This window comes from Lepisma saccharinum, chromosome 2, assembly GCF_977018435.1.
Source record: "Lepisma saccharinum chromosome 2, izLepSacc3.1, whole genome shotgun sequence".
In the NCBI taxonomy this organism is placed as follows: Eukaryota; Metazoa; Arthropoda; class Insecta; order Zygentoma; family Lepismatidae; genus Lepisma; species Lepisma saccharinum.
This window is the reverse complement of record NC_139230.1, coordinates 55,196,605-55,221,219: the sequence shown is the minus strand read 5'-3', so window position 1 is coordinate 55,221,219 and position 24,615 is coordinate 55,196,605. Positions and strand designations below refer to the sequence as shown.

At 37.3% G+C, this 24,615-nt stretch overlaps 1 protein-coding gene across 1 annotated transcript in view; it reads left to right on the top strand.

Annotated features, from left to right (window-relative positions):
• Positions 1–1,131: 1,131 nt before the first annotated feature.
• Positions 1,132–24,615, top strand: part of LOC145984041 (cohesin subunit SA-2-like) — a 129,301-nt gene continuing 105,817 nt past the window's right edge. The window contains exons 1-4 of the mRNA XM_083117381.1: positions 1,132–1,245; positions 17,073–17,284; positions 19,010–19,069; positions 20,016–20,245. Coding sequence (XP_082973507.1) covers positions 17,112–17,284; positions 19,010–19,069; positions 20,016–20,245 — 463 coding nt within the window. The 5' untranslated portion in view covers positions 1,132–1,245; positions 17,073–17,111. The remainder of the gene's footprint in view (positions 1,246–17,072; positions 17,285–19,009; positions 19,070–20,015; positions 20,246–24,615) is intronic.

Below are 24,615 nucleotides of genomic sequence, written 5' to 3'. Positions count from 1 at the left end.
CATTATTTCCTTGTAATAATTATACATAAACTAAGTATAGATATGTACTGTGCAACTAATGTAATCTTCTCAGTGTATTTTCTCTTATCTGCACAAAAATATTTGATCATAATTTGCGCAACAGAAATGAAACACAAACTGAAATTGCTTTATGGAAAAGAAAGTTAAATAGGCTTTATAAATAAAGTGAAGAATGTGAAAATTCCTATTTTGCACTACATAGGTTACGGTAAATATCGATAAATATAAGTTTAAAAAATATTTTTGAGTGTCTGGTCAGCAACCAATTTTATAAGCAATATTTTTTCGCATGGCCTGAGAACATACACGCAGCTGAACCCTTTCATTTATCTTGCACGTGAGCAGCACGGATATTTCATAGAAGAATGATCATTACAAAGCATAGCTTTCCTTTCTCCTATCGCTCCTTCTTCCATTATTTAAATTGGTACAGATTTGTAAAACTGCTGCACGTGTTCGCTCACCGTGGGCTACCCATCCGGAACTGGACGCTCGAAGCAGACGACAAACGATCTCTCCCTAAGGAGTGACGTAGTAACATGGCGGCGGCGTGTTTTCAGCGCAACGCCAGCCTCGCAACTTTGGAAGTCTCGTTTCTGCCTTAAACTGGACGCAGAGAAACGCGAGAACTTGCAGGGGTCATTTTTCCAGGGTGTAGTTTTTAAAATTGTTGTAAAAAAAATTGAGTGGAAATGTCCATTGGCAAGTACGAACCATTTAAAACTGAAAATATCCGATAGAAATGTGTCTCCGATATAACAGACATTTACCCAGTAACCCCCTTCAAAAATTTGGGGAAGTATAATGTACCCCTGTACCCCCCCCCCCCGTTCCTGCGCCACTGTGCTTTTATGTATATTTTCGAGGACATTTTAGAAATGGGTTTCAGCCTGTTAACCCAGTTTAAATATAAATAATTAATCATGGCATTCATCACATCATACATTTAGATTTTAGAACTACAATCGAAATATATAAACGAAGCTTAGAATTCCACACCGCAACTACTCAATAACAACTACTGAGGACCGACGGAGACGGACCACGTAAATACAAGTGACGTAGTCCGAATCAGTGATCGACAAGTGCTGCACTCTGGGAGTCGTAACACAAACTGCGATGTAAACATAAACGTTGTTACACATATACGTAACGCTACAGCAGACCGTGAAATTGCGAAGCGGCATGCATAGGAAAACAAGATGTAATAATAGTCAGAAGCAGGTAATTTACAGAATAGAGTGAAATTAAAGAATAAGGTTTCACCTTTTTAAAAAGACTAAATTAGTTATTGACTTCTATGGCCAACCTAACCGCAGGCCGCTTTCTCAAACTATTTTCGGTTTACTTAACGTAAAGGTTAGTGTATATTATTTTTTTTTTTACGATTACACACTTAACTTTATTTTATATAATACGTAGAAAATTTTTTTAAAACTCCGTTTCATTGGTCATATTCAAAAAGCCTCCGTTGACAGGAGTAAATTCAAGCGAAGCGTTGCCAAAACCTGTACTCGTGCAAGTAGGAGACGAATTTTAGTAATGACTAATATATTAAAATTGCTTTCAGTTTATGATCATACTACATGTAGACTACTACTAGACCCCAGTACTCCGTACAGAAATGATTACTGTGAGCAGAAAAAGAATTAAATCTAGGTTTAACGAGATACATGATGGGACGATTTAAGATTGATTTTGTAAAACCTCGAATGGCAGGTGTAACAATATTAAATGTTAACACCCATTCATTCTTCCAGCATTCTCTGTACGAGATGTTCTTCATATCAATCTAATGCAAGCGTGTAATTATTCAAACTATTGTGTAATTGCGAGCGAACATATGAAAATAAGCAACAATCATACATTTATCACTTTATTATAACACCTATTGCCATACCGGCATAACTTTATAAATGTAAAATTAGGTTTATATATGTGTTGTTTTCGAATTTTTAGCATTTTTTACGTTATCAAGATAAGTTATGAAAATATACGAGGCAAAAACTATGTGATTAGAATGTTCATCTGTCAGATTATCGTATATGTGGTTCCCAATGCAATGGGATTTAACACACACACATTATATATGTATGCATAAAATGTAATTAACCTTGATGTCAGTAGGGCATCTGGCGGCCATGCAAGAGATGTAGATTTGATTCCCGGAGTTAAGATCTTGGGTAGGAATTTCTTTTGGCAATCCCTGCGTAGTGCTGCTCTAGGACTCATACAGCATCTCATCAATGGATACCTGGGGGGGGGGGGGGATAAATGCTGCCAGAGCATGGTGCTGATCACACCACCTCCAGTGTAGCAAAGATTGAGAATAAGGGCCTTTCTCCCTACTATACCCACTGTGTGCCTTCATGGCATGGTGCAGTACATAGTAAATGTTTATACTTTTAAAAGTTATACCACAAATGTAACGTTATAGAATAAATGTAGAAATTAACATTTTTTTATTTAGTATTTTTAGTAAATCATTATGTTCATTACTCTTGACATATAAGAAGATTAACTGTGAAAGTAACTGTCAGGAGAAATACACAGTGTATTATTTATTTGGTACTTTAATATTATATGGACTACCTCATTTCAGACCGTTTTCTGGGAAAGCAAAAGAAACACTTATGGACATAATAGACCTAACCTAACCTAAAATTTAACGTAGTCAATTGAGGTAGTCCGTATAATACTAAAGTATCATTTATTTATATGTGGATATTGAATTTTGTAACCACAGAACACACATTAATACCACAATTGCTAGATTACTGGAACACTATCTTTAGTAGTTATTGCCCCGTCTAGTTGGCTGCACTTTTTGACTCTCTTTCCACTGTCGCATCTAGTTGGTTACAAAGTACAACACCAAGCCATCTACTTTGTCAATTTGGTGTCACGTGGTGTATTTGTTGTCTGTACTGTTTGCACTATGTTCTAGAGTGGTGTACGATTTGGTGTATGATCATGTGGTGCATGTTAAGCAATGTTTAAAGCAGCAAAATCTACACTGCTATTCTTGTGTACACCATCTACTTGATTGAGCACAATTTCCTTGCACCAACCTCACACTGGGATGCACCTACACTACACCTGGTTTCAAAAGGTGTAGTGAACTAGATGAGGTTTATATGTGGATGAAGTGCCGACACACTCATTTGCTTGGAGCACCTTCTTTAGTGGTCTGCTTAAATCCTCTGTTGCATTCATGTTGAAAGTACCTACTTGTTTTTAACATATTGTTATGTGAACGTTCTGATAACTTTTAGGTGTAATTGCCCTTTTATTGGTGCATAAATGACAGTATTGAACTGAAAAGCATGCTATTAAAATTGTATACTAAATTTTATTTACTCCTAGCTTCGATTAACCACTTGCCTTACAAATTAATTTCTAAAATTTGAAATTTTTTAAATCCAGTTTCTTTATTTTATATTGTATGTTTGTTAGTAAGAATACATATTTTAACTGAAATAGCTATAGCTAAGAAGATAGAATATCTATGTATATAAAACTAATGTATTATTATCCCGAGTTAACTCGGGCTACACACACATGCATAAAAAATGTTCATTTTTAATGAACATAATGTAAGAAACTTATTTTTACAAAAAAATTATAATGTACTGCCTCTAAATATTGCATATATGAAATGAAAGTTTAAACTATTCAGTTCACTCACTTATAAACAATATATTATCCCTAGTATACTCGGGCAATTGAAGGATATACATTTTTGTCATCACAATGAATGTAAACATAATACCTTGCCTTTAAATGTTGTACATCTGTTTTTAAAATCTTACAAATTGCTCTTCTGGTTCTGATGGATTGATTGATTGATTTGGTGTTTTAATTCCACTTTATGCACAGTAAGGCTAATTGGGACTGGACCTACAGTTTAAAGTGGGATCCGAACCACTATGTACCTCCACCAGGTATCGAACTCGGGACCCCTTAGTTCTGGTTCTGAAATTATTAGATAGGCACAGTGTGGTGAACTCTGAAGCATGGAGCTACTCATACAGGGACATTGCAATCTGGGTAGTAGTAACATGATTCACTGTGTATCTTCTTGCCTTTGGCATCTCTCATTCTGCTACACATTCCAAGCATCAAACTGAGTAAGTGGAATGGTAGAGAGTCTCACGAGTTTGTACGGGATAATAAAAATTGAATGAGAAAAAGTAGTTTGGCCCAATATACTCGGGATAATATAAAAAGTGCACCTAGAACCTGCCCAAAATTACTCAAGATATTAGGGCCAGCGGTTCAAGAACACGAAAACTAATTACAACTTTTTAGGTGTCCAGAATCTCAATAAAATTTAACTAAATCTCAACTAAATTTAATAAGAAATTGAATCAAGTCAGCATCAGCAACTAAAATATTTGTTTGATTTTCAGCTTGGTTTAAGTCCACCTAATGCACAGAAATGCTAATTGGAACTGAATGTATAGTTTAAAGTCGGATCGGAATCACTATGTGCCTTCACTGCATATCAAACCTTGATTACATGGTACTGTACCCAGGGGTGATTCCTCCATGTGGAATTGAGGAACTTGCTACAGTTCATTTGTATTTATCTCCAGTTCTCTGCTTTTTAGGAGTTTAATGCAAGTTATAAAATTTTGAGTGCAATGCACAAACAATTGCCTAGGTTAGCTACTGTCAAGAGTTGACTGTTCTCGCGTGCTCCAGCCTCAGCCCAGAGACTATGGTTACAGGTTTTTCTGTTGCTTGCTGAGGAATCTCGGCGGTCATCCTACGGACAGATGGATGAGGAGTGGGAAGGGCAGTAAAGGGAGAGGGGGGAGGGTTGCGAAGATCGGCGAGTGCTGAAGAACCAGCAAGACTTTCCACACAATTAGCGATTCCAACCCTAGCAACATGGTACTAAACTAAGAACAGTTTGATCTTTGTTGGCGCTTAGCACCCTGCTTTTGGCATAATGGTAAAATCTAGCATAATCTGCAAACGCCATTCCTTGGGATAGGGAAATCAAATTCAAAGGAATATGTTTTCAGGAAATAAAAATAAAATTGTGTCCAAATCTTATTTCTCCTTCACCAACGAACATGTTTCAAACAAAAGGGAGTATGCCGATCCAGCGGAAAGCTCTTTTACAACCTTGCCACGATTCATCCTCTATCTTTTCTTCATCTTGCCCGATTTAATTTGTTGGGAGATTTTAGAGTAAGAAATAGGTAGAAAGTTGGTGGTAAACAATTTTCTCAAACCCTTCTATGTTGAATCCATGTTGTTTGTTGCACCATTTTAAACAATTTTTGGGGAAAATTTACACTGACATAACTATTAATAATAAGTAATGCAAGTTCAAAAAACTAGATAAGTAGATGCAAAATTACAATTATCCGAAAAATAAATAATTAATAATAAATCCTAGAACAATTTAGAAACATTTAGCTTCGAAGTTTAAGCAGCACTTGTTATTATCGTCAATCCAACGATGACAGGGAGGGGGAAGGAAATCAAAATTCTTGCAAAATCTGAAATATCGTTAATGTTATTTTTGTTGTTTTTTATAGGTTCACATTTAAATGTTTCATAGTTCAAAATGAGGAGCAAGGGCCCCTTGCCCTATCTTCAGCATGGGGCTGCAGCTAGCATTCTAAATGCAATGGATAGTACAAGCAATACGTGTGAATGTAATCGAATGCATTTTTCTAACCTTCCTCGGTGTACCATAATGTATTCTTACACTCCGCAAAAGCCACGAGTCACCACTGACTGTACCATCGGGAAGGCTAAAATATTTGCTTAAGAGGAATAGTTCATGGCTATATTTACAGGCACTTGGCATCTTTCATAAATTTCATTCCGAGACATTCCTGATTACACGGAGAATTCGCTGGGTCCAATATTCAGCTTTTTATATATAATGCATGCACGTGATATTTGAGAACAATGAAATATATGGTGCTGAATTCTACACAGGATTATATCATATTCACTGCAGCATATAAGAGAAACTCATACCTGAAAGAAGTTTGAAGGTATTTATTATAGAGGAACTGCAAGGCCATCATCATCGCTCTCGTTTCTGTTTTCTGGCATGTTTCCCAGGAGATTTGAATAGGGGTTCGCCGATTTCTGTGGTAGATACTTTACCCTGTTTTATAATACGCAGCACAGTATGCACACATATACCACACGCCAGTGGCGAAGCGTCCTATGAGGCCCGGAGGCTGGGCCTACCCTAATATATTTGTCTATAACGGATTATTTTATTACGTATAAATTTCATTAAACGACACTTAATAAAAGAAAACTGAAATTCTTGGTCTTCCGATAATTACCGCAAGTTTGCAACCCTGCCTGGAACCGTATCTGAGCTTTCAGCGAGGCCCGCCCGAGAGTGCCTCAGCTGGTCCCATAACAACCTATGTGATTTGTGCGGGAAAACATAATTTCAGGGGTACGTTCGCCTGTAATGTAACCTGAGAGGCCGGCCTCTTTTCTCTCTCTCACCCTCTCTCCCTGACTTCCGAAGAGTGCCGATCGTGTACGAGCGCGTGACGAAGCAGGCAGTGGACGTACAGAGCTTGTTGAGAAGAGGCGTTTCCATGGAAGATTCAGAGCTGTGCCGGGAGTGGAGCACACCCAGCTGCTAACATGTAGCGAAAATGTGTTGCTAACACCTCTAAGCCTGGCCTCCTAACCTATCAAAGTAGGCATTATTAGAATTCTAACTGCAAATAATGCATGCAAGTTGGTTCCCAGTGTTAAGTTTGGTGCTTTCAGCTCTTTTGAGGAACCGCTTTTCGCGAAGTGTTAGCTGCTGGATGTGCCCCACACCAATCTCGATTCAGAGAGGGAAAGTATTTTATTTCTTTGAGGAAAGGGATATTGAGACGAAATTTCCTTTCATGATTAGTGACATAACTGAAAACGCGCTACTTTTAAAATGGGGCAAAGTACGTACAATGCAAACGTATAGAGAAAATCCATGTTACTGAAATATTCTGGTCGGTGTGTTACACAGTCCGTGTTCTCATTTAGCATTTCATCATTTTCTAAATCATATTATAATTTTTTTAAAAAAGTCGCCTGTTGAAGAAGAATTATATGCATAAAAAAGTTAAAAAGAAATAATTGGTTGATAGATTTATTTTATTTTACTTGGCTTTCTGCCATTTTTGGCTAATTGGCAAGATGAGAATGAGCGATAATATGATGACATTGACGAAGGGACACTCACGAAGAACACCTATGCCCAGGTGGGAATTCGAACCTGAGGCCCTTGTCGTAGCACGCTGTTATAACCAATCTGCCGCGGAGGTCAGCATTAAAAAGAAATAAACGCTAAGTGACAATCAAGTGAACCAACCATATCTGTAATGCGAGAAACATTTACAATATTGTTATTGAAGTAGCAAATAATTTTACGAGCAGCTTTAATCTAACAAATGTAAGATGGCTAGGGCCTGACAGAACGGCTTTTTCATTGGGTGACGCGTGGTCAGAACATCGAGTCTCATTGTCACTTTTTTCTGACCTTCCAGACAGAAGCGCCTTTATTCTCAGATATCTAATCGAGACTAGATTAAAGTAGAATCTGAACCAATGCCTCCAGGAGGAATCGAACCTTCTACTTCTTGATTATAAGGCGAGAGCGTTAATCACTACATTATCCTTTACAATCACTATCCCAACTTAAGTAGACGAGATTCAGGCAATATGTTATACTTTATTTTCTAGGGGCTATATTTTAACATACTACTGTTAAAAAAAAATCACATCTTCCCCTCTCCCCAAAGCCTGCTCCATCCTGTGCCTACCCTTCCCGAGACAGCACGCTTCGCCACTGCCACACGCTTTAGTCATAAGTTCTCGACTATGAGAAAATACTGTTTCAGGATGCACTTCTTCCTACGCCAATTTATTGAAGTAAGAATACACTTTAAAACTAAGATTTATGTCTTGTGAACGTAATATTTTACCCTTGGTACCTGTACTACTAGTACTAAGTTTTGAGAGCGACATTATTAATTTGGTTTGATATCCTTTATTTTATTTTGCTTTTCTGTCAATTTTGGCTAATTGCGAGGATGAAAATGAGTGATGATATAATGAAATTGATGAATGGACATTCATAAACATCCATGTCCAGGCCGGGATTCGAATCCTGGACCCCTGGCATGGTAGAGCAATATGCTAACCACTCCACCATGGGGGCCGGTTATTAAATAACACTGGCGGAACACACACCATTGCACAACTATCGAACATAAGGACTGTATTTCACAGCATGTTACGACGCCAGGGTCCCGGGTTCATATCCTGGCCTGGGCATAGGTGTTTGTAAGTGTCCCTTCATCAATTTCGTCATATCATCACCCATCCTCATCTTCGCGATTAGCCATAAGTGGCAGAAAAGCAAAGTAGAATAAAATAAAATCAAGCAATCAATCAATAAGGGCTGTATTCAATCCTTTCACAACTGTTCCTCGTGGCGTATGAGTAAAATTATTTTACACCGCCTTTGTTACGAAAACTCTGAACTGAAACTGACTTAACTGACTTGCAATGCTCGTGAACGCCCACGACAATGAAGGTTCATTGTGCATATTGAGCCGAATTTATCACCCATAGCTCTACCAAAGCACAACAACTCAGCTGGGTCAATACGGTGGCAACGAAAAAACAGACGGAAGGAAAATGAAAGGGTTATTATGTGTGTGTGTATGTGATGTTACCCGTGTTTCTTCAAGGAACGATAACTCCGGCTGTAGGCGACAGAAAATCATGGGACTTGTCAGGTTCAAAATGTCGTGCCCCATCTTATGATGAACCTTAAAGTGGCAAGTTTTATGAAAACTTTTTGCGCGCAATAAAAATACAGAAGACTGCATTTAACTTGCATGCCGCAGTTTCTTAACTGTACAACGTTGCACACCTGCCGTTGGCTGGTCGCCAGGGACACGCTCTCCGTAGCTCCGCCTGATATCGCTTCTAAAACCGTGCGTCGTATAGTTCATTTGGGTTGATATTCTGTTCCAAGAAGAAGAAAAAAACAGAATCAGGACAGTTTACTTTGTTTTGGTAGGCAATGCTTAGCACTCAGAGGCCACAGTGGGGGGGGGGCAATCCCCCTTATCCCCATCATTGCCACCATTGTGTGTGTGTATAATGTTTTTTTTTTATTCTGTTCCTTCATTTCTGTCGCACAATGGTGCTTTTCAACAAACATGAATAAAGCACAAGTATTCATGTTCATAATTTGAACATGTGCTGCTGTTGAGGACATTGTGTGTGCCCTTCAGTAGAAGACAGCTAGAGCATAGTATGTATGTGTTTAGTTTGTAAACTTAGCACTCAATTTAATTTTATTGTCCAAATTCCATATGCTGGATGATTGTACGAGATGCTGAAGGAAACAGCTTTAAATTATGCATTGGTAAAGTTCCCTGTCCTCATTGCACCGTGTCATGAAGGAACATGGTGAATGTGGAGCTAGGATCCTAGATGCTTACTCTCAGCTATTATTATTTTGAGGTTATGTGATCAGTACCATCTTTACCCCCAGGGTTGTCAACAAGTACCAATTTATTAGAGGCTTCGAGAACCCTATAGTTGCTTTATGGAGGGACAAGGTCAGAAAAATAGATCACCCATCTAAGATTCGGACCTGGGTCTCCCATGTAGCATTTAGATAACTGAATGACCAAGGCTGAAAATTATACACTACAGCCAAAAGTCACTGCACACCTACTCTCCAGGTGAACGTGCCCAGTTTGACATCAAATCATGTGACTAATGCTATATAAGTAAAGGTAGAAATTCAAGAACACTCGAGACACCTTTTCTGTCACAATGAGTAAACGGAGAGAGTAGTGTTCTTTCAAATGGAGCATGATCATTGGCACCCATAAATTTGGCCATTCCATCAGAGAGATTTTTCAACAATTAAATGTGCCCTGTTCCACTGGCACTGAACCTGATCATCACTGTGGCAGGCCCAAGACAATAAATGATCAGGACTGGCAAAGTCTGAAGCATGTGTGAACTGATCATCGGACAGCCTTTCCAATGATTGCAGAGGCTTTCCATTACAGCTCAGGTATAGAGGCCAGTGATAGAACTTGGTTTTCTGGTCATGTTGCTACTATGGAGCAATGGAAGGTCTTGATCAGGACTGGACCTACAGTTTAAAGTGGGATCCAACAAATGTGCATTGCTCTTCCACCAGGTATCATACCCGGGACCCCTTGATTACAAGGCAGTGGTGCTAAGCACTTATGTAGTGATGATGTCTGCCTCCCCGATGGCATAGTGGTATCATCGTTGTCTTCTAATCAAGAGGTTACCCGGTGGAAGCACATAGTGGTTCGGATCCCACGGGTGCAGTCCTGATTAGCCTTGCTGTGCATAAAGTGGGCTTAAAACACCAACTGAATCAATCAATCATGTAGCGATGAGTCTCAGTACATGAATTGGCAGTTGGATGGATTTGTGTGACCTGGTGAATAGTGAACTTTGGTGGTGGCAGGGTAATGGTCTGGGGCTGTTTATCCTGGTTTTGAATTGGGCCTTTAGTTTTAATCGATGACTTCTGGCATGTACGAAGACATTACAGAAAATAACATGCTTCCCACACTGTGGCGACAGTTTGGAATAGGCCCACCATTTTCTGCATCAACATGATAATGCTCCTGGCCACACAGCAAGGTCAGTTCCATCATTGTTTGAAGATAATCAGGTGGAAGTGCTGACTTGAACTCAATTGAACATATGAGTTCATTCATTGTGTTGATTGCATGCCAGACCCTCTTGACCAACAAGCGCACGTCAACTATTCACCATGCTTTAGTAAGGATGGAAACAACCATCAGCAGTTTACCAGAACTTGGTGGTTTACCTGAAGAGAAAATACTGTAATAACAGCAAAGGGAAGTTCAGCATCCTAGCAATAACATGACTGGTGTCTTCAGAACCAACAGAAATGGATACCTGGTGACTTTTGGCTACATGGTGTACATTGCATATGAAATCATCATTGAAACTTGTAGATGAGCATGCTAGTCACAATCTTGCAAATCATCAGTCATTAACTATAGTATCATACTGATAATGTGCGAATTACTCACCATTAAATATAAACTAAAGGCTAAAAGATTAAAAATCAGCAACTTACGTGTGTGAGTATGAGATTTTTCGTACTACGTTTCGGAGGTTACACTACCTCCTTCTTCAGGTTGAAACGATGTTATTCAGACACCTGACATGGTGCCTCGTCGTGAAAGTGATGGTTAAGGATTTAGGTTAAAATGTTGCATGAAGGACACTTTCTAAAAAAGAATATAAATTACACATCTAAAACCGCGCAATACTATAAAAAACAAAAGAACGTCCAAGGCTGAAGTCGGCGAACTGCCGACCAGTGCTCGGGGTAGGCGAATGCACGGTGTCAGCCCATACCTGGAGAAAGAAAACTTCCCCTCCTCAATCCTTCCAAACTGGGGCTCGGGAGTCACCAATCCAAGGTGAAATCGACTTCCACCTCGGCGGCTTTCCTAACCTCAGGAGTAACACGGAAGCCCATCTCGTCCCTATTCACTGCGGCTTTATCCCATTTTTTAAAGAAATTAACCCAGCCGTCTTCTAAATTCCCATCGTCCCTATTAAGTTTGTTCCAATTTTTCGCGCATATATAGGCAGCTTCATATACATTTCTGTCCAATTTATTGTTAACCTCCCTAATAACTTCCCTTTTAGCAATCTTATGTCGGTTAACCAATATGTGTTCAGATAATCCTGTTTTGGGTATGCCCTCCTTTACGTCCTTATCATGCTCTCCCCACCTAATTTGCATACTTCTCCCGGTCTGTCCCACATATTCCTTTCCGCATTCACACACTATCCTGTACACTCCCTTCCGCTCTTCAGGGTTATTGCGCCTATCCCCCCTCCCTTTCTTATAAGACGTAAAGTGTTTTTCAATACTCCGGGGTGCTCTTACCCCACATTTTATCCCGTAACCCCTCACGGACTTTTCAATTTTCTCGGAGACACCCTTAAAATACGGAATCCCGACAAAATATGTGTTCTTTTCACCGTTTCCTACCTCAGTTTTTTCCTCCTCTTTGTCATTTTGCGATGTTTCTTGTCTAACAATCTTTTTTGCTTTCCTAGCTACTTTTTCCAGGTCGCGGATAGTATACCCATTCTTTACCCCCACCTTCCTTATCCATTCTCCTTCTTTCTCTTTCTCTTTTTCGTCATTGCACAGTCTTTCGGCGCGAATGAAAAAGTTCCAGTTTGGAAGGATTGAGGAGGGGAAGTTTTCTTTCTCCAGGTATGGGCTGACACCGTGCATTCGCCTACCCCGAGCACTGGTCGGCAGTTCGCCGACTTCAGCCTTGGACGTTCTTTTGTTTTTTATAGTATTGCGCGGTTTTAGATGTGTAATTTATATTCTTTTTTAGAAAGTGTCCTTCATGCAACATTTTAACCTAAATCCTTAACCATCACTTTCACGACGAGGCACCATGTCAGGTGTCTGAATAACATCGTTTCAACCTGAAGAAGGAGGTAGTGTAACCTCCGAAACGTAGTACGAAAAATCTCATACTCACACACGTAAGTTGCTGATTTTTAATCTTTTAGCCTTTAGTTTATAACTATAGTATGTTTGCAGTTCAGGACTTTTGTTTTGGAGTCCACTCTATTGTCAGATATGCTAATCGGATTGGACCTACTGTTCAAAGTGGGGTCCCACTATGTCATCGGAGAGACCTAACCAATAATGTGGTTCTTGTGATTTTGTTAACAATGGAGCTATTTTAAATAAGAAAATGTTGTGATTGCAACTGTGCCATATCATAAGACAATATCATCAGTATTGTACAATATTGGTTTAAATTAGGGCTGAGCCGATACCAATACTGATGTATAATAGCAGCAGTATCAGCATCGGTGAGTATCGGTTGATTTTCTTATCCCGATACCAAAGATTTTCAGTGGATAGAAGCGCGGGCAAGGGCAACAGCTCGTCTCAACATTTGTCCTTTTCAAAAGTTAGTTCACCCTTCCTTGTGACAGATTGGGAGATCAGCACAGGAAGTTCCATAGATTTTCCTAGAAACACTGGATAAAACACCACCATCCTGGGAAGCAGATGGCAAGATCAAAGGAATGGGTAAGTGAAAGCTGAACCCAAACGTGACTATGAAGGCATGTAACTGCTTAGTTAACACTGTGGGAAATAAACCATTCATTGCCAATTCTTTCTTGAAGCTCGTGGTGGTAAGATATGTGGATGTTTTCAATCCCTCGCCGCACTAATGCCGGGTCAGGTAGTTGCGTAGTTCTTGGAAAAGAGGGATGAAGGTCACTGTGAAATTAGCTTTGTTTTATCTACATTCAAGCTTGAAGGGGAATCAGAAATTTATACTTACCCTCTTCACATCTGTCTTTCATGTGACTGCCGGTATTGGCCAATGAGGATTATTTATTTCCACCGAAAGACGCCCCCATGGCAGAGTAGTTAGCACATCGTGCTATGATGCCAGGGTTCGAATCCCGGCCTGGGCATGGAAGTTTGGAAGTGTCCATTCATCAATTTCATCACATCATCACTCATCCCCATCTTTGCAAATTAGCCAAAAGTGGCAGAAAAATCGAAGTAAAATAAAGCAAATCAATCAATCAATCATTTTATGTATTTGTTAAGATAGTTATGATCATTTTATGGCATCAGGTTGGGGCAAATGTAACACATTTAATTAGGGCAGTTGTAACTCTGTTACAATTGCCCTTAGTACATTTCCCATTTAGAAAATTCGCTTGTATTGTAATGTTTATTTGATTTGCTGTTTTAAGTCCACTTTATGCACAGTAAGACTAATTGGGACTGGACCTACAGTTTAAAGTGGGATCCGAACCACTATGTGCCTCCACTGGGTATCGAACCTGCGATCTATTGATTACAAGGTGGGAGTGACACCATCAGAGAGGCCCCTCTAAAAATTTATGTACACCACTACTTACAATAATGTACATAAAATATTTATTAGGAACTTTATTTTTCATCAAATGGACGTATCATCATTCTTATTGTTATTCAATATGTATTCAATTTTTTACTCCTTTGACATAAATTTCCTTGCCATGACAGTTGTTTCTAAACAAATTTTAGCAATCTTAACTACACGCAAGCTAGATGATGAATATTTGCTGTTTTATCTCTGATTTTTAGTGTCTTTATACTATTTATGTAATAACAATATTTTTTAGTCAAGATAGAAAGAACAAAATAGTATTAACGTTGTCTTTCCTCAGTTTCTGATTCTGTGGTTACATACAACAGTACTCCATACGCATCAGAGAAATTAAGTACTAATTAATTAATTATCATAGTATTACAAATAATTATATTAACTTATTAAATATAAACAATTTTATTATTATATTTCTGAGACACTTGGCTTGGACTGGCTCCCCAAATTATATATTTCTAAATATGTGCCTAGTAATGTGACGAGTTAGAGTGACTAGGTAACTAGCCTTTGTTATTTTGTACTGGAATTATATAAGTATCGGTATCGGTGGGTATTGGTCATGGTATCGCCATCGGTATCGACAAATGGTGGTAACGTCTCAGCTCTAGGTTAAATGTTGATCACTCAGTACTTTTTCAGAATCCACGTGGCCTGTTAGATTACCAGAAAGCAGAATAGCCATTTTCCAGAGTAAAAATAGCCAGGAAATTACATAAAATTCACCATTCTTATTAGTATGTGCCAAAATTGTGTAGAAGTTGATTTGCACATAATGACTACTGTTTTAATATTTTTAGTGTATAAGTGATCTGTGAATATTTTTATGTAATACTATTTTAATTTGTTGCATTATTGCTCTGTCTCTTCATAACTTAAATTATACTTTGTGGCACAACTTGCCTTTGATGGCCAAGTTCCACCAAGTTCATTTGCATTGATCAATGTGTGATCAAATCTGGTATTCTTGACCAAAGCTTGCTTTTTCCTTTCAAAAAGCTTCCCAATTGACCATGTCCTGCTGGATCAGCACTGATTTTTTACTTTTTCCACTATGTATCAAACTTGACTGCTTGCAACAAAGGCTTGAGTACTGTCCATTCTCTTATGTGGGAACATCCAAGTATCAGGTGGTTTGAATTAAAAGTCCACTACTTGGAGCCCTCTGAAGCCCATTTGGAACAACAGATTGGGATGAAACTTGGCATAGATGAAACTTGCAAACCAAAGGGAAATGATAAACACAAAAGTTAAATTTTCGCCATCACGTGGAAATGTTGCATTGAAATAATGACTATGCCAAACCGTATTGTTCAATATGTATGCCATCAGTGGGAATGACCCTTTGGAAGAAGCATAAGACAGCATGATGTCTTACGAGCCACATGAAGTATTTCCTGGGTAATGGTAACAGCATGTTGTGTTATGCTGGCTTTCAACTCTGGCCGAGTCCATACATGTTCCTGATTAATGCTGAACACTGTCTTTCAGCAATCGCCACAGAAAAAAAATAATAAATAAATAAAAAAAATCACATGGGTTTAAGTCTGGTGAACAGTGTGGCCAAGCATCTGGAAAAACCCCTGGAGATGACATGATCATCTCGAAAGTTGGCTCAAGGCAAGTCAGTTACTTCTCAACCAACACATGGGGATGCTCCATCTTATATGAAGTCAGGGGTCTCTAAAACATTATTGTTCTTGTGGGCAGTAACCACATGCTGTGCAAGGAGTTGGTCATAACATGTACTTATAATATAAGGCACATGAGACAGAACCTTGCTGTGTTGCCCCTCAAAGCAAAAGGGGCCAAGACTGAAACCAGTGTTGAATTTACACCATACAGTGACATAATTGGAATGCAATGGCTGTTTCAGCCATATTTACACCTGGTGGCAAAAATTTGAACTATTTTTTTCATTGGCATTCTTTTCTCCAGGGTTTTCATAGCCTCTATACCAAGTTTCACCACAATCTCGTGCTTCAAACAGGCTCCAGAGGGCTCTGAGTAGGGGAACTTTAATTCTAACAACATGCATTGGCAGCAATCAGTAAGAGTATTGCAATTGATATCAGCTCCTTATAAGACATATATATAATCTGCCCAGTGGTGGTGATTAGGGGGCAGTTGCCTCCCACTTTTCGCAACTTTTGATCCGCACTATGCTAAACCTTATCTGTCAAGAGAAAGTCCCCTAGTTTTGGAACCCAATCGCCGCCACTGAATCTGCCTGATGTAATGTGAGGGATGATTGGGAAAAATTAATACAAAGCCTGTAAATTCCAGTAGGTATTCATTAGATGAATACGAACAGACTCACGTGAAAGGATACTTCATACACTACTTCTCAACGTAGTCTCCTCCCTGGTCAGACATTTATCCCAGCGCTTCGCGAGGTTCATGGTGCCTGTCTCATAGAACTTGGGGTCCTGTTGTCGTAACGAAGCCCTTACTTTGTGCTGCACAACATCATCCAAGTGAAACCAGCACCCTCCGAGATGCCCCTTCAAAGGAATAAATGTATGGTAATTGCTCGGAGCAAGGTACAAGATGTTTGGTGGATGTTGCAGCACATGCCACCCAAAACCTGCCAGGATGTCATGAGTGTTATGAGTCATGTTGTTATGAAGCAAAACGGCTTCTGTGGTGAGAAGTCCAGGCATCTTTTTCCGAATTGCTTTTTGTAGGTGCTGCAATGATGCCAGTTTCACTCAGTTGATGTTGGCTCCGACAACAGGACTTTGAGTTCTATGAGACAGGCATGATGAACCTTGTGAAGCAGTGGGATAAATGCCTGAACCGGGGAGAAGACTTATGTTGAGAAGTAGTGTATGAAGTATCCTTTCACGTGAGTCCATTTGTATTTGTCTAAAAAAAATACCTACTGAAATTTACAGGCTTTGTATTCTTTCGTCCCGATCATCCCTCATAGGTTTGTTCCAATTTTACATCATCTGTTCTCATCCATATTTATTAATTGTAGAACATCTCCATAAAATTGACAGTTGTGCAACTTGTTTACAGCTCTTGTAGCCGTGCTGGTTTGATGGATAGATATACAAGATGCATAGGCAAGGAGGGAAGCGTATTCAGATGGATGATCATCCACCACCACAATATGAATCTCCAATGACCCCATTAACTCCAATGGATCACAGTAATCAGGATATGCAAGAATCATATACTCCATACACACCTTACACACCTTCACCTGGAACACCCCTCACTCACAATGCGTAAGTTGCATGTAAAACATTAATTGCAAACGTAGCACTGGAACTAGTTAAAATTAACCATGAAGAAACCTGGGTAAGGGAGCATGTGTCTGTAAAAATCTGACTTTCATGTTGTGGACAGTTGTTGGCTCTTGAGACATATTTTTTCTAGTTGGCATGTCGAAGGATGCCACACTGGCAAGGGACACTGGTATAAAGGTTAGTTGTCCCTTCAAATTTTGAAGATATATTTCATGAGATGTTGAGACATGCTCGTGATGTGCTTATTTCTTTGTCATACTTATCATTGGTTGCAACAGTTGTTGCTTGGTTAATAATAGAACATCCAATTTCTCTTCTCCCCCTCTCACTGTAACTTTAATTTTTTCATGATGAAATTAAAGTTATGCCTTGTATAAAGTGTGAGTAAGCACACAATCTTGGAAAGGCTTAACCTGTATAAACTGCACAATAAAATTTCAAAACACAGACAGCACATTGATAAAAGTGTTCAAAATGCTCCATCACAGGTTTGATCCCCACCACCACAAAAATAAATTTGTTTGCCCAAAGATGAGAGAAGAGGTGCTGTCTCAAAATGTAGTGTTAGAGTAGAAGCACCAAGAAATGTATAAAGTCCAATTAATATGCACGCCAATAAATAACAATTCTCACTAACATTCATGCTACTTATGTGTTTGTGTTTTATTGAAATAAATCTACCCACAGACTGTGAGTTAGAAAATAAAACCACTTCATGTTAATGAATATAGTTCTCAAATGTATTTACAAAAGTAATACAAATAGTTCTGCCCATTAAGGATTCTTCATAGTCAAATTCCAGTCATTCCCATTAACCTATAAGCCTTAAAATTAAGGCTCATCTAGACCTTCGGCTGATGCCAGTAAAGCCATTTTAGAAATTTGGTCTCCTTTCTAAAAAGCGCTATGATATTCCATATTCTGAAAAATTACATCTGTTTAGAATTCCTTTTAGAGCGTTCACATGAATCTTTGTGTGGTTTGTTTTTGCTGTTTTCTATAGATATTTGTAATAGCTTCATGGCTACATGAACCTATTGAACTATCTAGACAACAGCAAAACCAAACCACATGAAGATTCATATGAATGTTCTAAAAGTAATTCTAAACAGATGTAATTTTTCAGAATATGGAATATCATAGCATTTTTTTTAAATGAGAGGAAATTTCTAAAATGGCTTCAGTGGCATTGGCCAATGATCCTGCCATGCCTGAAGAGTTACTATCATAAGTCTAATAAAAAGTTATGAATTCTGTTTATGCAGAAGTATTTGATTTTAGTGTGATTTTGTTGCAGCAAGATTGTTATTTATTGAAAAATACATGAGAGATGGAATCATGGTCAAATTCCAAAGCTGCTAAAAATGGGTAATAACTGAATGTAATTGTAAAATTCAGTTTTAGCAAGTGTGTGTGTGTGTGTATTGTGCTATTAATGTATACCTCAAAATGTTAACACTGTTTTACTAATACATATGGAATTTTTTGGCAAATTCATTGTGTAGGTGTCTTAGTTTTGTTTTATTAAGCAAATTTTAGTTTGGTTTCTTTTTCTTTAAGTTTTCAATTATGTTGCTACATGTGTATTATGTTGCCAATAACTGAAACTGCTATCAACATAGTTACAAAATTGAAAAGCCATTCTAATGAAAGGCCCTTTTCAAAAAATTATGTTCTACTTCTTTAGTAAAATTTTCATTCCAGATTTGATCCTGTACATCTTGAGGATGTTAATGATTTTGGAGGAAATCTAAGGAAAATGAGGTAGGCTGGCTAAGAAATGATAACTGTGATGATCCCTTCATTTTGTCTTCTTACATGAAAACTGTCTAAGTATTTTTAGGAGGAATCAAGGGATTGTAGTACAATTTTACAAATTACCATGAATCTATATTTGTTTAATTTTCAATTACAAATAAATGAAGACCCATGTTGTGTAATTATGTAATTGATTGGCAGTGTAAATTCCCTGTCGTGGTTTTCTTCTTAAAATTGCAGCTTTATTGCTTTTGCAGAAGATTTTTAAGTTGAATTATGTTGCTTTATATTGTGTGTTGTGCTATCCTAATTAGTTTTTTAATTGCTAATTTTCTAAAAAATTCCCATTTTGCTTGAGTTTATTATCCTAAATTCATATCAATCTGTCTTTCAAGGTGACCTGAGTGAAAAATCACAGAACTCATGTTATGCTGGAAACTTGTGTAGGAATTATTTCAAATTGATGCTGTCATAATTTATAATATGAACAAGATATGATATCTTCCACATGAATCGGTTGATAACAATGTATAGTGCACATAGATTTGACATTCTTTTTCATTGTGTTCTACTAGGATGGTATTTATTACAGTGAAAAAGCAATTACTACTTTTGTAAGAATCTGACAAAAATGTACTATTAAAAGATACAAATGATATACATTAGTGTTAACTGGAAACAGCATAAGAATATTAAACTTTTAATGTAAAATATGGAAGTAACGTTTGTGAAAATGTGCTAGATAGTTGCATAATACTTATCTTTAAAAAATGGCTTAATTTGTCCCCTATCACTCTCTCAAACATTTATAATGGTAAGTCCAGTTTACCTTCCAACTAAATAAATTAAGAGTTTCAGAGTATAGGAAGAAATGCTGGAATTAGTAATGCCCTTTCTTTGTTGTTTCATTCAAAATGGTCAGTATATGTTACAAATATATTTTATTTCCCAGACCAGACATGTTTCCAGATCAGTATGACCATCAGGCACAGTATCACCCCCAGACCCAACCTCAGACACAGTATGACCACATTTATGATGCAACACCTCAGTACGAAGCCCAGTATCATTCATCACAGCAGGATCAAAGCCTTCAGTATGATCAGCTACCTCAGTTTGAACAACCCATGACCCCCATTAGTATTGCTGGAAGGACAAGAGCTGGAAGAGCTAGATCTAGAGGTGAGTTCTGATGATGACAAGCAAGTTTTGATAATGTAGTACACTAATACGCACTCTTTATTTCATGAACTTTCCTTTACAATTAGAGTTTATTCCTCAACAAAGTACCATATTTCTTTGAATCCCGTATTGACTTTTAAGGGAAAAGAAATACTTCCAATTTAAGGTGCACAGTTTGTACGTAATACTGATACTTTATTAGAACACTACCATAGTACATTTACTGTGTTGCTACATTAAGATGATCAGATTTTTAAAACAACAAAACTGCAAATTTTTAATGTATTTCTGAGGAAGAAATGGGATGGCAAAATGTACACATTTTAACATAAAAACTATTTAATCATAAAAATTTTTGTTTGAAAACTAATGAAATAAATAGATTTAAACACAGACAAATAAATTGAATTTAAATGTAATTTTCAAAACAGACCTGCCGTAAGTTTCTTCTTACCAGCACTCAGAGCAACAAAAGTCAGTCACTTTTTATACTCCCACATATGTTCAGTGGTGTAGATCTCTAATATAAACCCACACTGTAGTCAGATGTGAATGACTGAATGTTACTGGGTCATAGTTCATAGTAAAAGTATAGGTATATTGTTGCAGTAATTCTATGCTGATAATTAGAGGCACATATTTTTGGTAAATAAAAAAGCAAAATTTCGGTATAAAAACTGAGTCAATTTCGGGTTCAAAAGCGGTAAATAAAATAAAATATCGGTGTTATAGCGGTGAATAATCACATAAAAAATGCTATATAAAATGACATTTTGGTTTTAAAATTGTGAATATAATCCTAAATTTGATTTAAAAACTACACTTATTCCACAGAATTAACATTTCACTTCTAATAGTCCATTTTTGTAGTTATCCGAGTATTAAGTTTATTTCTGTGTAAAGGAGTCAATTTTTGTTTCTCCAATATTAACAGCAGAATTAATCAATTTTCCGGGAATTGCGTAACTCTCAGGATAATTCAGACCTTAGAAGGTGTCGCGTTGGTGAATAAACCCTAAATTTCGTGTTTAAGGGTTAATTTTGCTTTTTGCAGTTCATTTCGCATTATTTCGTGACAAAACATGGTCACAAAATGCATCTCACACCTTTCAAAAACATTAAAAATTAACACTACAATGTGTTTTTTCAAATTTCGTTTTTTCGTCAAAAACGAAATATGCATGCCCCTACTGATAACACTGTCCAACAAAATTGAAGTTTTTGTCTGTTAAAAGAGAAGTTGGGGGTGATTCTAATTGAATTTGATGTGCTGATTTCAAATCTAATTACAGAATTTATCCATCACGCATGAAATTTGAGTAACAGGGTACATACAAAATATCAGGTACATACAAATCTTATATAACCTTATAGTGATACGATGCAATATTATTTACAATGACATATCTAGAATGTCTTCGAACTTGATTTTCGGCTGTACTTTGCCTGGGGAACATCTCTTTTTAGTGTCCAGCAATAATCTCCCAACATATTTGGAGTCCATTTTCCTTGGTATCACCTTTTCATTTCACCAATATGGTGGTGGAAATGATCTTCATGTTCGTCGCTCATTGTACCAAGGTTTTGCGGGAAGAAACGAGGTGGTAGTCTAAAAACTGTATCTTCAGAGACATATTACACCCCAGAGCATGATAGTTCTGAATCAAATTACTGACAAGTTCTCGGTAATTTTCTTACTTGTTGTTTCTGAGCAAATTTATGCAAACTTCCTTGAAAGATTGCCAAGCAGCCAGTTCCAGCCCATTTAGGTTCTTTTCAAATCATTATCTTTCATTAGTTTCCTGATTTGAGGGCCAACAAATATTCCCTCTTTTAGTTTCGCCTCAGCAATTCGCGAAAACCTATCTTTGAAGAACATAAATCCACTACCCTCGCGGTCCATTCCTTTTACAAAATTCTTCATCAGACCAAGCTTTATGTGGAGAGGAGGCAGTAAGATTTTGTCTGAATTTACAAGTGCTGGATGAACAAAATTCTCCTGTCCTGCGATGAGTGACTCTATCTTCGGCCAGTTCTTTGTAACATAATGATTTTTTCTATCTCTGCTGTCCCATTTACACAGGAAACAGCAAAATTTGGTGTAACCTAGTTGCGATACTAAGAAGATAGCAATAACTTTTAAATCTCCACATATCTGCCAAGAGTATTAGTACTGGATATTTGTTAATAACAGTTTCATGTTTTCATAACTTTCCTTCGTGCCCCAGGAATATGCTACGGGAATGCTTAGATATTTATTTCAATTGTGCAATAGCACTCCTTTCAAACTTGTTTTCGAAGAGTCTAAAAACAAACGTCATTCTTCACTTTTATGGACAACGCCTAGTGACTCTAATAGACCATCCATGTTACAACAGAAAACAAGGTCCTTATCTTCAGCATACATATCTACAAAGTCTTTTTGGCGTTGCTGGAAAAAAATAACTAGTGTCACTCTCCAACAAATGCCATCCTTTTAATCGCGATGCAAGCAGTTCTGCTTTGCCATTACTTAACTCTAGATTTTGAACTAAATCGTTAAGACCCTCTTGAGTTATTAAGTGAGGTTCAGCTGTTGAAACACTCCCCACAAAATCAGGATCATTATGCAATTCGCTACATTTGTTAGGAACACTTTCACTTTCTTCCGTTATACTTATGTGATCTTGTGGGGCAGGTATAGGAACTCCACGTCCATGAGGCACCGGTAGAGTTGATGATTCTAGTGATGGATATTTCACTGTTTGCCTTGATTTCGAATTTATCCCAGATATATTTGTCAAGCAAAAATAGCAGTCTGTTATATGATCCTTAGGTTTCCGTCATATCATAGGAATTCCAAAAGTCATATGACGAGATCATTTCAGCCAACCACCAAAAGCGTTACACAGTTCGCACAACAGATTTTAGGGGCCCATTTCTTGTTTTCGTCTATCTTATTGTCAAAGTAACACTCATAAGCTTTTCTTACACGAGGAGTAAATGTTCTCCTATTTGCTTTTAAGGTCAACTCATCACAGATATAACAAAAATTGTTCCTGTATTTTACGCAACTTCTTAACATGATTCTGTTTTTGCTTTGAAACACTCACTGGAACTGAAGAACACTCAGGAAAGCTTCTTTCCTCCAGACAACTTTCTATTGAAATGAGAAGTAGACATAACAGTTAAATCACAGCATTGTGTTGAAAAGTTAATCATTGTCAAATTTTTCAGTCAGATTGTTTAACAAGTTAAATTGTTGTCATTCATGCAGACATCAATGGCATAAAGTTACTAGTGTATTGTTGGAGCAAAGACATAAAAATATTTTAAATATTGCCTACCAATCAGCTAATTATGGACTGCATGCTGCAATAATAATGCAGAATTATATTTTTATTGTTACAAAAAAATGGTGGGTGATTGACAATTTCTGACTTCATTTTCGGAATCAGCAGGTAGGAAAACATAAAGAACCGTTGAAATTTTACTTTTAACAAAATCATTGTTGGACAGTGTAATCATTGTTACAAAAAGAACATTTTGGTATCCCATTTTACGTTGAAAAAATCGGGACATTAACTCAAAAAAGGGACTGTCCCAGCTAATACAGGATCTCTGGTCACCTTATGTTACATTTACCATTAACCCTCTTACATGTTCCAGAGTAACGCGGTTGGTATACAGTGAGCCTGGCTCTCACTTATGGATTTCATTATTTTTTGTCATTTTTTCTAATATTTTTTTACATTTAATCATATTAAAATTATTTATAAATATTTTTGAAAAATATATATAACATTTTGGAATTAATATTTATATTATTTATTATGTAATAACAAATACTTTCTTGTATTGCAGTATTACTGGTTACAATTATGAAATACAATTTATCAAGAAAACATAATTTTTATAATTTTATTTGAAATTTACTTTTGATGTTGTTATGTACATTCCACCTATTAGTTTCATCATGAGGGACAAGTAATTCATCTTCATGGAGAGATCGATCCCTGTTGCTATTATAATTACTGGCCAAATCCATCTCCAGACAGTCAGAGGGGTGGGAATTATAATCTCTGATTTTCCTGAAATTTTAATATGTGAAAGTGTGAGAGAATCCTAGAAATACTGATTTTTTATTTTAATTTTCACTCGAGATATAGCTGTTTAAAGTTGACCATGCGGCAGCCACTTTGGATCTGTCAAATTTTTTAAATTGCAATATCTTCTCAACAAATAGAGATAAATGGATGAATCTTTCTTTGTTTTGAAGTATTTGTGTTTCTACATATTATAAACAAATAATATCTCCATAAAGGATACTGTTACTGTGCTAAAAAATGGTCAAAGAATTCCCAAAATAAAATGCTATATGACAACATACA